General features: G+C 43.8%; 1 protein-coding gene across 2 annotated transcripts in view; it reads left to right on the top strand.

The window, feature by feature from the left end:
* Window positions 1-16,538, top strand: part of NWD2 (NACHT and WD repeat domain containing 2) — a 179,946-nt gene extending 163,408 nt beyond the window's left edge. For both annotated transcript variants that reach the window (XM_006731249.3, XM_031025845.2), the window contains 3 exons: window positions 605-749; window positions 5,600-6,189; window positions 10,642-16,538. In XM_006731249.3, coding sequence (XP_006731312.1) covers window positions 605-749; window positions 5,600-6,189; window positions 10,642-14,574 — 4,668 coding nt within the window. In that variant the 3' untranslated portion in view covers window positions 14,575-16,538. The remainder of the gene's footprint in view (window positions 1-604; window positions 750-5,599; window positions 6,190-10,641) is intronic.

Here is a 16,538-nt window from a genome sequence, read left to right as displayed (position 1 = left end):
AGCTAGAGATTATTATGCTAAGTGAAATAAGTCAGAGAAAGACAAATACCATATGATTTCAATCATATGCGGAATTTAGGAAACAAACCAAATAAACAAAGGGAAAAAGAGAGAGAGGGAGGGAACAGGGGGAGAGAGAGATAGAGAGAGAAACCAAGAAACAGACTCTTAACTATAGAGAACAAACTGATGGTCACCAGAGGGGGTGGGGGGAAGGGTGAAATAGGGGATGGGGATTAAGAAGTGCACTTGTCGTGAGGGGCACCAGGTGTTGTATGGGTGTTGAATCACTATATTGTACACCTGAAACTAATATAACTAACTGGGACTAAAATAAAAATGTAAAAAAAAAAAAAAAGGGAAATACATAGTACAGTAATAAAGCCCAATAAACGATTTCTGTGTAATTTGGGCAAATTCACATATAACATGGAGATAAGTTCTAACTTTCAGGGTTACTAGGGGCACTGGCCTGTTAAGCACCTATCATAGTATTGGCTCATAGTAGACCTTCAAATAATAGTGCTTTTTCTCTTGTGCTTAAATATTGATTTTTTTTCTTTGATGATCTTAAGACTAATATCTCACTTTTACATTTTCCTAGATGCAGCCTTCTGCCAAAGCTGACAATGAGAAGACCTGGAAAGAGATATCAGATGAGATCAAGGGGATATTTAAGGCTGCTGTAAAACTGTTACATGAAAAGGGGAAAATGAAATACAGCCAAGCTAAGAGGTACCTGTTCTCAGGTAATTTTTACACATCCTCAGTAAACTAAGGAACAGATAAGTAATAGATGCATTCACTGCTTCCATTTTATGAGTCTACAAGTTTAATTTCATTTACCGCCCGATGAAATTTAATTTTTCTAAATGTTTCCTTCTCCTCGAGAGGCAAGTGTTCTTTTCTTTTAACCAATAGATAAGCCTTCACTTAATTTGAGGACTTCTCCAGAAAATGTGATTTTAAAGAAGTCAGAGGAGGCTGCCTGTATTAGACCAGACTCTGCCAATGTCAGTTCATTCGTTCATTCTGTTCATTCATTCATTCACTCAGCAAACATTTACTGAGTGCCCGTTATGTGCCAGGCCCTGGGGATACAACCATGAACAAGAAGGCAAGGTCTCTCTCTCTTGGAATTTATTTTTTAGTGGGGGGAAAATAAGTGATAGGCAAGTAATCATAAATGAACAGGATCATTTCAGAAAGGATAAGCAATATGAACAAACAAGACACAGTAAGAGGGGCTGATGAAGGATATGGGGGTCCAGATGTAGATGGAGTGGGCAGTAAGGAGAGGACTTTGAGCTGAATGACAGAAAGAGTCAGAGCCCGGTGTGCTATATCCCAGGCAGAGAATTCCAGGCAGAGGGATTACCAGAGTCAAGATCCCTGCTTAGTAAGTTCCAGGAGCAGGAAGAAGGTGAAGGTAGCCAGGCCTGGGGAAGGAGAGATGAAGCCATACTAAGAGCCTATGTTTTATTCTGGGTAAGCTGGGAAGCCATTGGAGGTTGAGAAATAAAGAAGTAAGGGAGTGGCAGGATCTAATTTAACCTTAAAGTAAAAATCCACTGAGCAGAGACTCATTTGTCAGCCTTTCTCAGCCATAGAAAGGAGGCTTTATTTTTAAAGGATGCACAGGAAACCACAGAGCTGAAGGAATACGTCAGTCATACTTTCCAGGGGACAAACACTACTGGGTAAGAGTAATCAGATATATATTATTTTATTTTATTTTTTAACATTTATTTTAAAAATTGATAGTGAAGGGGCACCTGGGTGGCTCAGTAGGTTAAGTGCTGACTCTTGATTTCATGATCTTGTTGGGGGGGGGGGTGTCGTGAGATTGAGTGGGTCATTGCATTGGGCTCCATGCTCAGCGGGGAGTCTGCTTAAGATTCTCTCTCTCTCCTCCCTCTGCCCCTCCCCTGACCCTCTAAAATAAATAAATACAATCTTAAAAATTGATAGTGAAGAATGATTGAGGAAAAAGCAATAGCACTTGGGTTTTCAGATTGGTTTTGTGAGTGGCATGACAAAGCAAAACCTAAAAGGCACTCAATATCATTCTCCCTATATACGGGTACTTCAAGCTAGGGCAATTGTACGTAATTTTAACAAATTCATTTTCGACAAACTATCAAAAATTAGGTCTTATTTTAGGTCTCCCTGAAAGTATTAAAACCGGCAAGAGTAAGTACTATCTTTAGAATATACGGACTGACAAATATCCTTGATCCTTTGGGATTTTTTTAACCAATTTTGAGACTCTGGTTCTTCATCTTTATCAAGAACAAAACTACTCTGGTCCTAAAAACGTGCTGTATTTGAAGAAAATGCCCAGAGCAAAAGCTTTTCTATTCTTTTTTTAAATATTTTATTTATTACTTATTTGACAGAGAGAGAGGGATCACAAGCAGGGGGAGCGGCAGGCAGAGGGTGAGGGAGAGGATCCTGGGATCATGACCTGATGCTTAACCGACAGAGCCACCCAGACACTCCAAAGCTTTCCTATTCTTGATGTAAGAGACCCCAGTTGGGGAGGGCATCCTCTTATTTAGAATCATACAGTTCCAGTGTTCAAGTATTTCACTGGCAAACACTTTCTTCTAATTTTCTCTACACTAAAAAACTCTGTCCATGTGGCCAGCCATATAAAGATTAAGATTTTATTTATTTATTTGACAGAGAGAGAGAGAGAGAGCAAGCAAAGGCAGGGGGATCCCAGGACCCTGGGATCATGACCTGAGCCAAAGGTGGCCGTTTAACCAACTGAGCCATCCAGGTGTCCCTAATTTTTCACACTTCTACTTTCTCCTTTATAAATAACAGGAGATGAAGAGAAATAAAATAGACCCCAAAACAGTGCCCAGCTGTGAACATTAAAACTGAATGGTCTCAGGGATAGTAGTTTTGGGGATTTATGTCTCATGAATGATAGTTGCCAGGGCTGGAACTCTCCTAATGTTATCTTCATCAGGTGCTATGACCAGTTAAACTTTAGGATATTTAGAAAAATGCAAGGACAGGGCGCCTGGGTGGCTCAGTTGGTTAAGCGACTGCCTTCGGCTCAGGTCATGATCCTGGAGTCCCAGGATCGAGTCCCATATCGGGCTCCTTGCTCAGCAGGGGGTCTGCTTCTCCCTCTGACCCTCCCCCCTCTCATGTGCTCTCTCTTTCTCCTTCTCTCTCTCTCAAATAAATAAATAAAATCTTTAAAAAAAAAAAGAAAAATGCAAGGACAGAAAACAAATATGGTATTCCGGTAAGGAAGGGGAAGTTTATAAGATTTATAGATCAATAAATATCAGAAATTATCAATAAAAGTCCCCCCAAATCATGAGGATGCACTTGGCTTCTAGAAAGAACTCTATAGAGTTGACTTGGTCTCACATGACTCATTTATTCAGGTATATTTATTAAGTCTATACCATCAAAAGGCATTCTTATGTACAGCCTCTTTTTTTCACCCTGAGCCAAGCTTAGATGGGTTCTACCAACTTGGTCTCTCTATGTCTTCTTTCAAAGCATTTATAATCAACACTCCTGATTGGCACATTCTCTCCACAGAGGTAATAACAATGGCAGTTATGTTAAAGTTGATTTGCTTCCTGGGAGTCAGAGGTGACGGTGCAATCTCTGGTTATCATCCATTAGGTATACATACTACAGGTTGACACTTCCTTTCTCAGGATCCACAGAAGGTAGCACCTGGTTCATCCAGGGTGCCTCTCAGCATGTTGCACAGATGGCTGGAAAAGAGATGGGCCAAAGGCTGCTTTCTGCAGATTTCCTACATCTTGCCTCATCTACATTACAAGTTCTTACTCTCATAAAAAGAAGAGTAGATACATATTATATAAACTCCTTTGGCCTCCTTAACCAACTTGCCTCATCAAAACCCTTTGTAGGGGCACCTGGGTGGCTCAGTCGGTTAAGCATCTGCCTTCAGCTCAGTTCATCATTCCAGGGTTCTGGGATCGAGTTCCGCATCCGGCTCCCCACTCAACGGGGAGCCTGCTTCTCCCTCTGCCTGCTGCTCTCCCTGGTTGTGCTTTCCCTCTCTCTCTCTCTCTGACAAATAAAATCTTAAAAAACAACAAAAAAAAACCCTTTGTAACATGGACTGATGACCATGGCACAGCTCACTCCACACTGGTGGCTATAAGATCTGTTTATACTGAGTCTGTTTTTTACTTGAGTCATTGCTTTTGATTGAGGGCTATCATTCCTGAAAAAATTATGATCATGAGAGTTCTAAAAGGCACCATTTAAAATTACAGTTCCCACCTTCCTTAATAGTTACTGTAGAGAATACATGTAAGTTCTGGGTTTTGTTTGATGTTCGAGTTGGGCCAGCACATTGAAATGTTTTCAGTTTCTGGCCAGCCCAGCCCTGCATACTCAAGGCCCACCCCAACCCCTCCTTTTTCTATCAGACCGCTGCCTAGTAGGCACCTCCTTAAGAAAGCCTTCCCTGACCTCTCCCAGTGGGGTAGCCCTCCTGATTGTTTGCTTTCATTGTACCATGTTATTCTCCTTCGCGGGACTAAAAACAATCATTATACATGTATTTGTGGGACTCTGGGACTCATGTCCACCATCCTCCACTGGACTGTAAGTGCTATAACGGCTTTTTCTCTCAGCATTGTCTGTTTTCTCTTCCCACTATATCCTGAGTAACCAGCAGCATGCCTAGCACATAGTAGACACTCAGTTAAGACCAACTGGATGAAGGAAAGCAGGGGGAGTGAGGGGAGGCAGCCAGTTTCAAAACATTGCTTGCCTTAAAGTTCATTGCCATTGGTTTAATTATTTTAGTCCTTCTTATTTTTCCTCCATAAAATCATGCTTCAGTGATGTTTCTGTTACTGATGCTCCGGTTTTAAATGTTCTTATGGGGCCTCAGTGATTTATGATATGTATATTTACTTGTGTGTAAGCCAATGTGTTGTATGACCCAGTTTATCTTTGAAGAAATACATTTACATATTAAATCATTTTTCTGTACCCGCTTTGGGAGATATAATGGAATTTAACAGTGATACGGAAAATTCAGACTGATCACTGATCGGAACATGATTAGATGTTGAACATGATTTGTATTACTATTTACACATATCTGTCTGGGGTACAGTGCATCCTCAAATAAAATGGTGAAGCCACATTGTAAAGGAGAGAGTGACAAGGAAGAAGTCAGCGAGATACGTCATTTGGCCTCTTCCTCATTCTTTACTGGCCCCTGTTGGTCCCTGCTCTTCGCTATTAGAACCCCTTAAGTCTGAGAGAGAAACTAAACAGGAACTTAAAAGAATCAACTATAAGCTCAGTATGCTTTCTTTCTTATGGCTATATTCAAGCTCTCTCTCTAACTGGGGAGGAAATTAATTTTAATTAAAACCCATTGTACTGGGTTCCTGGCTGTTTAGGAAAAGAGAGATAAGAAATTAAAGAATTAAGAAATTAATCTACAAAAGAGTCTGCTACCCACTGCAAGCAAAATAATCTCCCCCTGGTGACTTGAGAGATAAGTACTAGGGGTGTGGGCCCACTGCTTCTTTGTTCTAGACAATAAACCCCATGCCACATTTTCTTTCAGCGATAGAGGACGAGTTTGACTTTGCTCTAGGAAAGCAAACTCCAGCATTCCTAAAGAAGTGTGTTTGCTACATTCGGAAAATTGCTAACATTGAGCGTTTTGTGAAAATCCCAGAGATGGGAAAATACATGGATATCACTGGAACAGAACCAAGGATTATGCGGGATGCAGAAGCCCAAGAGAAGCTGATAAAACTCAGGGATGAATTTATTCCAACTATTGTTGCATCATCTAATCTGAGAGTGTACACATCTGTTACTCATTGTGACATGAAACTGGGCTATTCCCAAGAAATAGAAAATCATTACATAGAAGGACTTGGTAAACAATTTTATGAGGACATGATTGATATCATTCAGGCAACCGTACAACAGAATTTTGACACTGAAACCGACACGCTTTATGATGAAATCCTTCAGCATTCCTCATTATGTAAGACGTACGCCTCCTTCTACGAGTATAAATGTGAATCTCTCAACATCGTGCATAAATACGTTCTGCCAAGCAAAACCGGGCACATCAACCCTCTCGTCATATATGGTGGACCATGCACTGGGAAGACCCTCCTGCTAGCTGAAGTAGCAAAGAAGGTGAGAGCCTTTTCTTTCACAAGCTTATTTGTAAAAATCCTTTACTTTGGGGAAAAGATATATTGGTCAAAATTCATTTCCATTTTCTGTGTTTACTTCTGAATTATAATTAGTCTTTTTGGAAAGGATACCTTGGTGTTTCTCTTATGCTGGTATAATGGTCACACTGAAAGAAAAAAGCACATGGGATACAGTTAGAGAACAGCTTTATTTTTTCTCTCATTGGGCAAACTTCCGTTGTGGGGCAAGTTCCCATTTGGATGGAAACTAGGGCAGATCTCATAACTCTTCTCATCCCTCTCAGCAAAGACAAGCCTTCCTATCACTCTGGACCCTAAGTCATTCTCAGCTCAGCAATTAAATCTGTCCAATATAAAATGGTAATTAAAACTTGAGTTTAGGGCGCCTGGGTGGCTCAGATGGTTTAGCGTCTGCCTTCGGCTTGGGTCGTGGTCCCAGCGTCCTGGGATCGAGTCCCGCATCAGGCTCCCTGCTCCTTGGGAGCCTGCTTCTCCCTCTGCCTCTCTCTCTCTGTCTCTGTCTCTCATGAATAAATAAATAAATAAAAATCTTTAAAAAAAACAACAAAAAAAAAACTTGAGTTTATATTTCTCTCCCACAGCTGAGGCTCACAATAAGCAAGGTACCTGCCGTGGGAAATGGGGATGTGGTCGTCTTCTTCTTCCACCACATAGCACTTCTTCCCCTCTGTCCCTAACCCCAAGCACATGATCCCTATAGGGCTGTGACTCCTATAGGGTTGTGGCTTCAGGAAAGTAGGAAAGATAAGGTGGCCAGAAAGTTCTTACATGACCAGTACTGTTCTGAAAACTGGACTCCACACTCTGTGATCTTGGCAGGCATTTAAAGCTGCTTCCTAGTTCCTCTGAGGCCTTTTTCTAGTTTCCTGGATGTCCTTTCCCTCCTGCCTCCCCTGCCCTGTCCTCCCTGAGCATCTTATCTTACCTACAGTTCTCTAAACACAGGGGGATGCATTTTTTTTTTTTTTGCCCCAGCTGGTCACTTCCATGGCTCCTAGACATCCAGCCACACACTTCTAGTACCTTTCTGCCGAGATCCACAGCCCAGCAAGCTCCCTCAGACAGGACCTGAGGAAAACAGAACCAACAAAAACCTCTGTCAACTCAGTCTTGCCCGTGGCCCACATGTGACACATGGGAAGCACTCGGGTATTTTTTGCCCTGGGAAACAGCAGCTCTCCATCCCTCCTCCACCCAAAGAGCTAGCCAGCCTTGTCAGTCAACCTCCATATTTCTCAGGTGTCTGAGGACATCTGTCTCCCTGTCTCTCCAGCTGTAGCGGACACCCTGTCAGTGGTCCATTGCAGCCCCTTTCTCGAGGTGAGAAGTGAGGAAATCTCTCAGCCTTGCCCTTTGGGAGTGGATGGTAACAGATATGACCCACAGCACCCTAATCTCCAATGTTTTTCTTGGCCTCTTGAAACTCCTTTTTAGGCTGGAGCTGGGTAGTCCACTAAAGGTAGCAAAACTGGTTTTCACAACTCCCTTACAAATCTTGCATGATGGTGTGGAACCTCACTCTGGGTCTATTGTCTTGGCATGTCAGTCTAAACTGGACTAAACTAGTTCCATTGTAACCTCGTGTTGCACTGGATGTCCACGGCTGATAGTTTATATTATCTTGGTGTTACCTCAGAATCTCTATATTGTTCTGCCTGTGGTTATTCTCTCAAGAACAGAGCTTTCTTTAACTTTGCGAACACTCTTGTCATCCGTCATGTGCTATCACAATCTCAGGGAGGTCATCTTGAGGACAAGAACAGGGACAGTTGTGTTGTATCTTATGTGGGGATTAGGTTTCAAAGCAAGCTCACAGGCAAAAATCTGGTGTATAAACTTACTTTTAAAAAGTCCCCAGGAGGGACGCCTGGGTGGCTCAGTCGGTTCAGCATCTGCCTTCGGCTCAGGTCATGATCCTGGGGTCCTGGGATCGAGCCCCGCATCAGCCTCTCTGCTCAGCGGGGAGCCTGCTTCTCCCTCTCCTGCTCACCCTGCTTGTATACTCTCTCTGTCAAATAAATAAATAAAATCTTTAAAAAAAAAAAAGTCCCCAGGAAAGTTAATTTACCATTTCTTAATATGCCAAGCCCAGCTGCTGGTTTTTCTTCTTCTCCTTCTCCTTCTCTTCTTCTCCTTCTCTTCTCCTTCTCCTTCTCCTTCTAAGATTTTTATTTATGAGAGAGAGAGAGGAGGGAAAAAGAATCCAGAGGAGACCCTGCACTGAGTGTGGAGCTGGACGCAGGGCTCAATCCCACAACACTGAGATCATAACCTGAGCCGAAACCAAGAGTCCAATGCTTAACAGACTGAGCCACCCAGGCGGCCCTGGTGTTTCTTTTAGTGTTAAATGACATGGTTCTTTTTTAATGGAACACCAGATGAAGTGGCAGGCTTACATTTAGGAGCCATGTTGCATCAAAATAAAGTGTGTGTGCGTGCGTGTGTGTGTGCATGTGCGTGTGTGTGTGAACACTAATTTGTATGTGAATCTTCAAACTTCAGAATTGTTCCAAGTCAACAAGACAACAACAGTACAAAGAACACATGGAAGCTGAAATCTAATGAGAAAACATCCACGTACACCATTTCACCTTCACTCTAGGGCTTTTTCCCTCCGGAAGAAGGAAGGGTGAAGTAGTTGGAGGGGCGAATGTTGTTGGACTTGACTGTATTCACTATGATGCAAGTCCATGTGCCGTAGCATAGGAGGTACAGAATTGTGTGGAATGTGCTGATATCCCTGTACGATCAACGGACCCTGCGGGGCAGGGGGTGGTGACAGTCAAGCTGGTCAACTTGAGAAATGGTTTTCTGAGCTCTCACTCTTCTGGATATTTTGTCCAACCACCAGAGTGTGTCTATTCACAGTCCAGGACTCTGGTCCACAAGAAGCCTCACCTGTTTCTAAGTCCCTTGCCTCTGCTCTACTCGCCTCTCTCCTGGGGAATGTTGTCCCGCCAATGACAACCTGTGCTCTCTTTGTGACTTCATGTCCCTTGTGAGAATGCAGAGAGATGCCTCATGTTTATCTCGAGGTTATCTCCTGCGTGCCCAGCATTTCCATGGACACGAGCTCATGATCAGAGGATCGCTCTACATGTTCAACAACACGTGACTGGGAGGAGAGAGGACAATACATATAATCATCATAAGCAATTCACGTAGGGACAAAATACCATGTTCTGTTTCTGATTTGCCACTGAAGGACAGTTGTAGTAGGATAGCAGGCTTATCTTCCTCCATATTGGCTTCAAAGGTGGGGGCTAAACAGTAAATTGCTTCTTTTCCTTAATTGCTACATTTTTTTTTTTCTAAACTTACTCATGCCTTAACCTGAACTACATCTTGAGGAACCAAGTTTCATAAACTTACTTTCTCACTAATAAAATCCGTCCTTTCCTAAGCAACATTCTTGGTGAATTCCATGGATTACTGAAAGACATTATCTCCCTAAAAATAGACTGGGATTTTTTTTATACTTTGATCATATCCCTTCTTGCCCTTGCCTTTCCAGCCAGAGACATACTAAATTTAACAGCCACCTCATATACGTTATCTCCTTCACTCTACAATTTGAAAAACAAAAACAAAAAAACCTTCCAGCTTTGTCTCTTGGTAACTGCTTAACTCTGAGCAAGTCATTTATCCAGCCTGGACAGGTTTCCTCTTCTGTTAAATGGTACTATAATCCCATCTGCCCTACAGGGAGGTGATGTGAGGACTGATAACTGACTGTTAATATATAGTGAGCTGTCTGTTATAAAACATAAAGCTTAAAGTTTTAGCCAGAATTATACAGATTTTATGACAATGGTAAATAATCATAAAGATGACCCTACAGCACCACAATATAGTAAAATGTCTCTGAATCATTCAGGATTATATTCAGTATTTTAGTACTATTTTTATCACATTCTAATTAGCTAGGAATTTTGATCAGACTTATGTGATCTCAATTAGTGAAAACATTTGACTCAATATAATATGTAAGTCACTACTTAATCTATTCATTAAACAAATACTAAGCACCTACTGTGTGCCAACAAACCATGCCAGGAAACAGGATTCAGTGAGGAAAAGCTGACCATACTAGATATGCAGATTTACTGTTTATGAAATCCTTTGTAACTTTTAGAATACAACAAGCTAAGTGCTGCCTTGGGATTGAATAAGACTATTATCACTATTTTATTACCTTCAGTAGAGTGATCCTGAGGGTCTCACCTATAGATATTGGTGCATGAGCTTTGTGACAGCTCTTTGATCTTCTCGGGTTTTCCCATTCCCTGGTTCTAGGCCACTGTCTGCATGGTCAGGGTTACCAGAAGTCTGACCTCTGGAGAGAGGAAATGCTGTGTACGCGACCATGTGAATATCGATTACCATCCTAAACACTACCTTTATGTTTTAGGCCTATGGCTGGCTTCATGAAGACACAGGACCAGAATCTGACCCAGTAGTCGTCATGAGATTTCTAGGAACCACAGACATGAGTACTGACCTTAAGACTCTCCTTCTAAGCGTTTGTGAACAATTGGCAGTCAACTACCGGTGTCTGGTTCAAAGCTACCCTAAGAAGATCCATGACCTCCGAGACTTATTTATAAACCTTTTGAACGAGTCTTCATTGCAGAGACCTCTAGTAATAATATTTGATGCCCTAGAGCAGCTCTCAGAGAGTGACGAGGCCAGGAAGCTTTGGTGGCTCCCAGCTCACCTTCCCCGCTTCGTACGAATAGTCCTGTCCACGCTGCCCAACAGACATGGGATCCTGCAGAAACTGAGGTGCCTTATCCATGAAGAAGCCAACTACATCGAGCTGATTCCCCGGGACAGGAAGATGTGCAGCCAGGTCCTCAAACACCAGCTGTTGCGGGTCAAAAGGAAGGTCACATCAGGCCAGCAGATTTATGTGAACAACGCATTCTCCAAGTGCACGCTGCCCATGTTTGTGAACCTGACCTTCAGGGAGGTGAGATATTGGAGATCTCACAAAGATGTCGATGAATCCTCCCTCTGTGTCACGGTTCACGAAAGTATAGAGCAGCTATTCTGGTCCTTGGAGAAGAAGTGTGGTCAGAAACTGGTCTCCAGGGCTCTCGGTTACATCACCATGGCCAAAATAGGTTTGAGTGAAATGGAACTGGAGGATGTGTTGGCCCTGGACAACAGTGTGATGAATGAGCTCAATGAGAACACTAGGCCCAGCAATCCCCTGAGAGTACCTTATCTGTACATCGCGAGGCTCAAGGAGGGTCTCAGTGGATACTTAATAGAAAGACATGTGAAGAACGTCACACTCCTGGTCTGGGCCAATAGACACCTGCAGCTTATAGCCCAGAAGTTGTATCTGCAGGATGACAGTGACCTGCGTGAAATGCACACCATCCTGGCAGATTACTTTCTGGGAGTCTGGTCAGGGGGCAGGAGGAAAGCTTTCTGCCTTGAAGACCCCTACTTGAATGGCTGCCTTGACTTGGAGAGCAGAAGCTTGCTTGAGGAAGAGAAGCACTTCATGGAACAGGCTTCCTTTGATAGGCAGGCTCCAGACCAGCCCTGGGTTTTCCAGTGTAATCCACTGGAGCCTGACATCTTCTTTGTCAATCATCGGAAAATGTCTGAGCTCTTGCACCACCTGACAAGATGTGGAAAAACCGATGACCTGCTTTACGGGATCATCATGAACTTCAGCTGGCTTTATACCATGATCAAAATCGGCCAGTTTGACAAAGTGCTCTCAGACATTGAGCTGGCTTACAACTACTCTCAAGAGAAGGAGCTGAAGTTCCTGGCTAGCACTCTCCGCGGCATCAAACCCAAGGTCACTGCGTTTCCGGGCTCCCTTTCAGCAGAGCTTCAGCAAAGGCTGCTGCCTGTTGTAAGTTCCCTGCCCAAACTTAGGCACCTCCTTTTAGAATGTGACAAAGATGGGCCCAAATATTGCTCCATTGTGCCATTACATTCATCCATGGACGTAACATACAGCCCGGAGCGTCTCCCCTTGTCCTCTAGTCACCTGCATGTCACCGAGATTCTGCCTACATGTAACCCCAGTACTGTCCTCACAGCTCTAGAAAATGGTTCCATCAGCACATGGGACGTGGAAACCCGTCAACTCCTCCGGCAAATCACCACAGCCCAGTCTGTCATCCTGGGCATGAAACTCACCAGTGACGAAAAGTATCTTGTGGTGGCTACGACAAATAACACCTTGCTGATTTATGACAATGTAAATTCTTGTCTTCTGTCTGAAGTGGAAATCAAAGGCACCAAGCACGGAAGCGGCTCCACCTACATCAATGGATTTACACTGTCCATCAACCATGCCCTCGCATGGCTTGAAGCCAGCAAAGATGTCACTGTCATCGATCTGCTCTACGGGTGGCCCCTTTACCAGTTCCACTGCTGGTACGAAGTGACCTGTGTCCAGTGCTCTCTGGATGGCATGTATGCTTTCTGTGGACAGTACCTGAACACCACCACCATATTTCATTTAGGGAGTGGAGAAAAGTTATGTACAGTGACATCTGAATTTTCAGGTGGGTTTGTGAAGTTTCTTCTTATCTTGGACACGGCTCAAGAAATGGTAATGGTGGACAGTGAGGGAAGCCTTTCGGTTTGGAATACTGAGGACATTTCCAATCCCCAGCTGACTGACGACTTTGACTGCCGAAGAGAAGACAGCGAGGTGGTCAGCATTGAACTTTCAGAGGACCAAAATGCAATTCTGATCTGTAAAGCCCTCAGCATTGAGCTCTTAGATACGGGCATGTGGAAAGTGGCTGAGAAGTTCAGAGCTAAGCACAACGAACGCTTTATTTCTGCTGTGCTGTCCAAAAACGGAGACTGCATCATCGCGACCATGGAAAATACCTCAGCTGTGTTTTTTTGGAGGCGGGACACAGGCCAATGCATGGCGAGCTTACAGGAAATCTCAGGTACCATAGTCAAGCTGGTGAAATCCAGTCACCACAATATGCTGCTCTCTTTATCAACCAGTGGTGTTCTTTCCATCTGGGATATAGATATAATCACCGCTATGTCCAACATAGATAAGACTGGGAAACCCATCCAAAGCCTGGTGTTACCTGCCAGAGGGGAAATCATTTATTCCCTCGATGGCTCGGACTGTGTCCACAAGTGGAGCTTCAGCAGTGGGTTCCTTGAGGCAGTATTCAAGCATGAGGGCATAGTCGAGCACTGCGTGCTGACGTCCTCTGGAGACGTCATGGTGACATCAGATGACAAAAGCAGCCAGTATGTCTGGCACACCACCAGCGGTGAGAACCTCTTCCGAATTAACGGGCAGAGAATATCTCAGCTGCTAATTACGCACAATGACCAGTTTGTGGTCTCTCTCTGTGAGGAAAATGCCTCCAGGGTTTGGAGACTGGCCACAGGCCACAGGGTCTGCAACATTTTGACCACTCTGCAGAATGCCTTTATAACCTCCGCAAATACCTTCGTGGTGGGAATGACGAAAAGCAAAGTGCTGGCGGTCAGTCTCTGGACAGGAAGCATCACCAAGAAATTTTGCTGTGAAGATGGCACCACCATTGTGAATTTTAAGTTGATCCCCGACTGCCCTGACATCATTGTGTTCATCACATCAGCCGAGACGGTGAATATCTGGAGTCTGACGGATGAAGTCATCTGTCGCCGTGTGCAACTTCCAAACAACTTCTTGAAAAATCTGGAGGATTTCGAGATTTCTCCCAATGGCAAGCTAGGCATTATATCCAGGGGAGACGAAAATATCAATGTGCTGGATTTACACAGCGGCAAATTACGGGTGGTTCACGCCTCTGGGGTCATCTGGAGGCAAAGGCTCTCTCGAGATGGTCGCTACCTGGTATACATTTGTTTCCGAAACGGGGAGGAGGAGGATGAAAATGGTGCGGTATCCAGTTTGATTGTAATGAGACTGGCTGACGGCAAAAACATCGGTGCCTGTTCCCTTTACAAAACACCAACTTTTCTCGCCCTCTCCCAGAGGCACCTGAACATCATAGTGGGTTTTGACGACGGGAGTATAGGGATATACACAGTGGTAGACCGTGTAGACGCAGCCCTGAAAATTAAGATTGCCACTTCAAATAGCAGACAGATTTTCAACAATGCAACACAGGCATCCAGGCCAAAGTGTAGTAGTTACTGTTTCAAAGTGTCTGTGGATTGCCTATGGAGAGAGTCTACCGAGGTCTTTGCGAGAGACAGTCCCATCACCGTGAGCGATTCCACTGAGCCCAGCGAGGCGACACCGTCCAAGAAACACAACCCTTGCTATGACCGGATGTGCTCCGCCCTGGAATCCAGGGGCCACAGCTATGCCCCTGACAACTGACAAAACGTTCTCCTTGCTCAGCGGACTTGCGCGATACACACGCACAAGGGGGAGAAAAAGTATCTTCTGTCTCCCAAATGATAAACTACTCCTTTCTTTAAAGACAGGAAAGATGCTGGAGTTCCAGTGTTAACATGCTCGTCAAAAAGACAGAAATGTGAAATCGGCTTTGAGTTGGCTCTTTTTGTCAAAGTTAATCCAGGAATGACACCTTGACAGAGCATTTCTAAAAATGGTGTTTAACCGGCTACATCAACTGGAAGCTAGGCGATATTTTTCACGTTAGCTGCGTGGGAAGCAACAGCATAACTCATTCCATGGGTTCAGAAGACAGAGCTAGAACTATATCCAGACCCCTTGGACTGGACTTCATTCTACGGAAATCATTTGAAATTGTGAACACAAAGAGCTGTTTGACCTCCAATGATGGTGTGGCCTAAGTAAACACAGCCTTAATCTCTCCTTACATTTTACAATCCTGACAACTGTGTAAACCCATTCTGCAGAAGGAAGGTCAAAAGGTGCAAAATCACGTAACAAAAATGCCCCCTCGTACTCCCAGTTTCCCAAGAGAAAGGACGTGAGAGGTGAGGCCACGAACTGGACTGGGCACAAGAACTTAGTACCACCCTCATAGGGCTACTGAGCACGCAGTCAGTCTTCATTAGGATACAGTTGAGACAGTTGCATGCAAGGGTTTCTGTATAACGGAACATGCGATTTTTACACTACTTCCTGGGCTGCAAGAGAAACACATTTAATAGGAAACCACAGTCTTTTCGTGTGTTTTTGAAATGCCTATTTGTGCTGGACGTTAAAGCGGAATTACAGAAAGGGCATTATAGATTTGGTAAGACATCTGTTCATTTCCATCTTGTACTAACAAAAGTCTGGGCTATTCAGTCAGTTGTATGGAAGCATACATTATTTCCTAAATCCCTGCGGTAAATCTTAACAGAAAGAAAGCTTTCTTGACATGCCATCTATGAAATACTGAAGACATTTGCCTTACTCTCATTCCTCCTCACTCCTGTGTAAAATGCAGACAGACGACCAAATACTCGGGGACAAACTGAATATGCCTGTCTTTGTGCTAAAATATTCCATATCTTAAGGGTGTCCAAAGGTTCTTTCTTGTCCCTGTTTGTAATCACTTTCTTACTTCCCCAGACTGTATGTAGGCTTCTTCCTCTGTCACCCTTTCTGCTGGAGGGCTCCTTGGGGCCTTTATAGTCTTATCCGTTTCAAAGCAGAAGCTATGAAATGGTATTAAATACTTTTTAAAAACACTACTTCACCTATTTAAAAGAAAATATCACATCCCAAAAGGGGGAAAGTGATTTTCTTCCTTCCATATCCTCCACATGGCATGTCCTTGGATGACTTTTTGAAGGGTATCAGAAGCGCTGGTTTGCTTTGAAAGTGACGGGAGTGACTTGTGGCGGCAGAATGATGACCAAGGAACTGATGTGCTCTCAGCCCAGCTCGGCCACAAACTCCTCGCGCGGGCAGATCTTTAGCCTCTCCGCTGTATTGTTTTTGTAAGCTGCAAAATAAAGGGAGTGATAGCTTCTGCTCTAGCCTTTATAGGGGTGTTGGAGAGCAATGTGAGGAAAAAGACAGCGACGGCTTGATTGTTTTTGCAAATGGGAGAAGCAAAATGATCTGATCCAAAGGGAATCCAAGCTCATTGCATTTCACTTTGGAAAGCAGTTTGACATGAAAGCATACAGAGATGGGATTCAGACATAACGCCCCACTCCGTGGTCGAAGAATTTTTTTCAGTATGTTCCTCCTGGCCTAGCTACCAGCCGGGAAGGGGGTAGCCCAGTGAAGGCTCAGCCCACGTAGAGATCACCTGGAGTTGATTGTATGAGTCAATGCTTTTTTTTTTTTCTTTAGCTCTTCTGCGGCAACACATTCCTATTCCTGTGATTATCAGTTGGACCTCCATGCCACACATT

This window comes from Leptonychotes weddellii, chromosome 2 (genome assembly GCF_054177405.1).
Source record: "Leptonychotes weddellii isolate Sample4059 chromosome 2, ASM5417740v2, whole genome shotgun sequence".
Classification (NCBI taxonomy): domain Eukaryota; kingdom Metazoa; phylum Chordata; class Mammalia; order Carnivora; family Phocidae; genus Leptonychotes; species Leptonychotes weddellii.
This window is presented reverse-complemented; position numbering and strand designations above follow the sequence as displayed.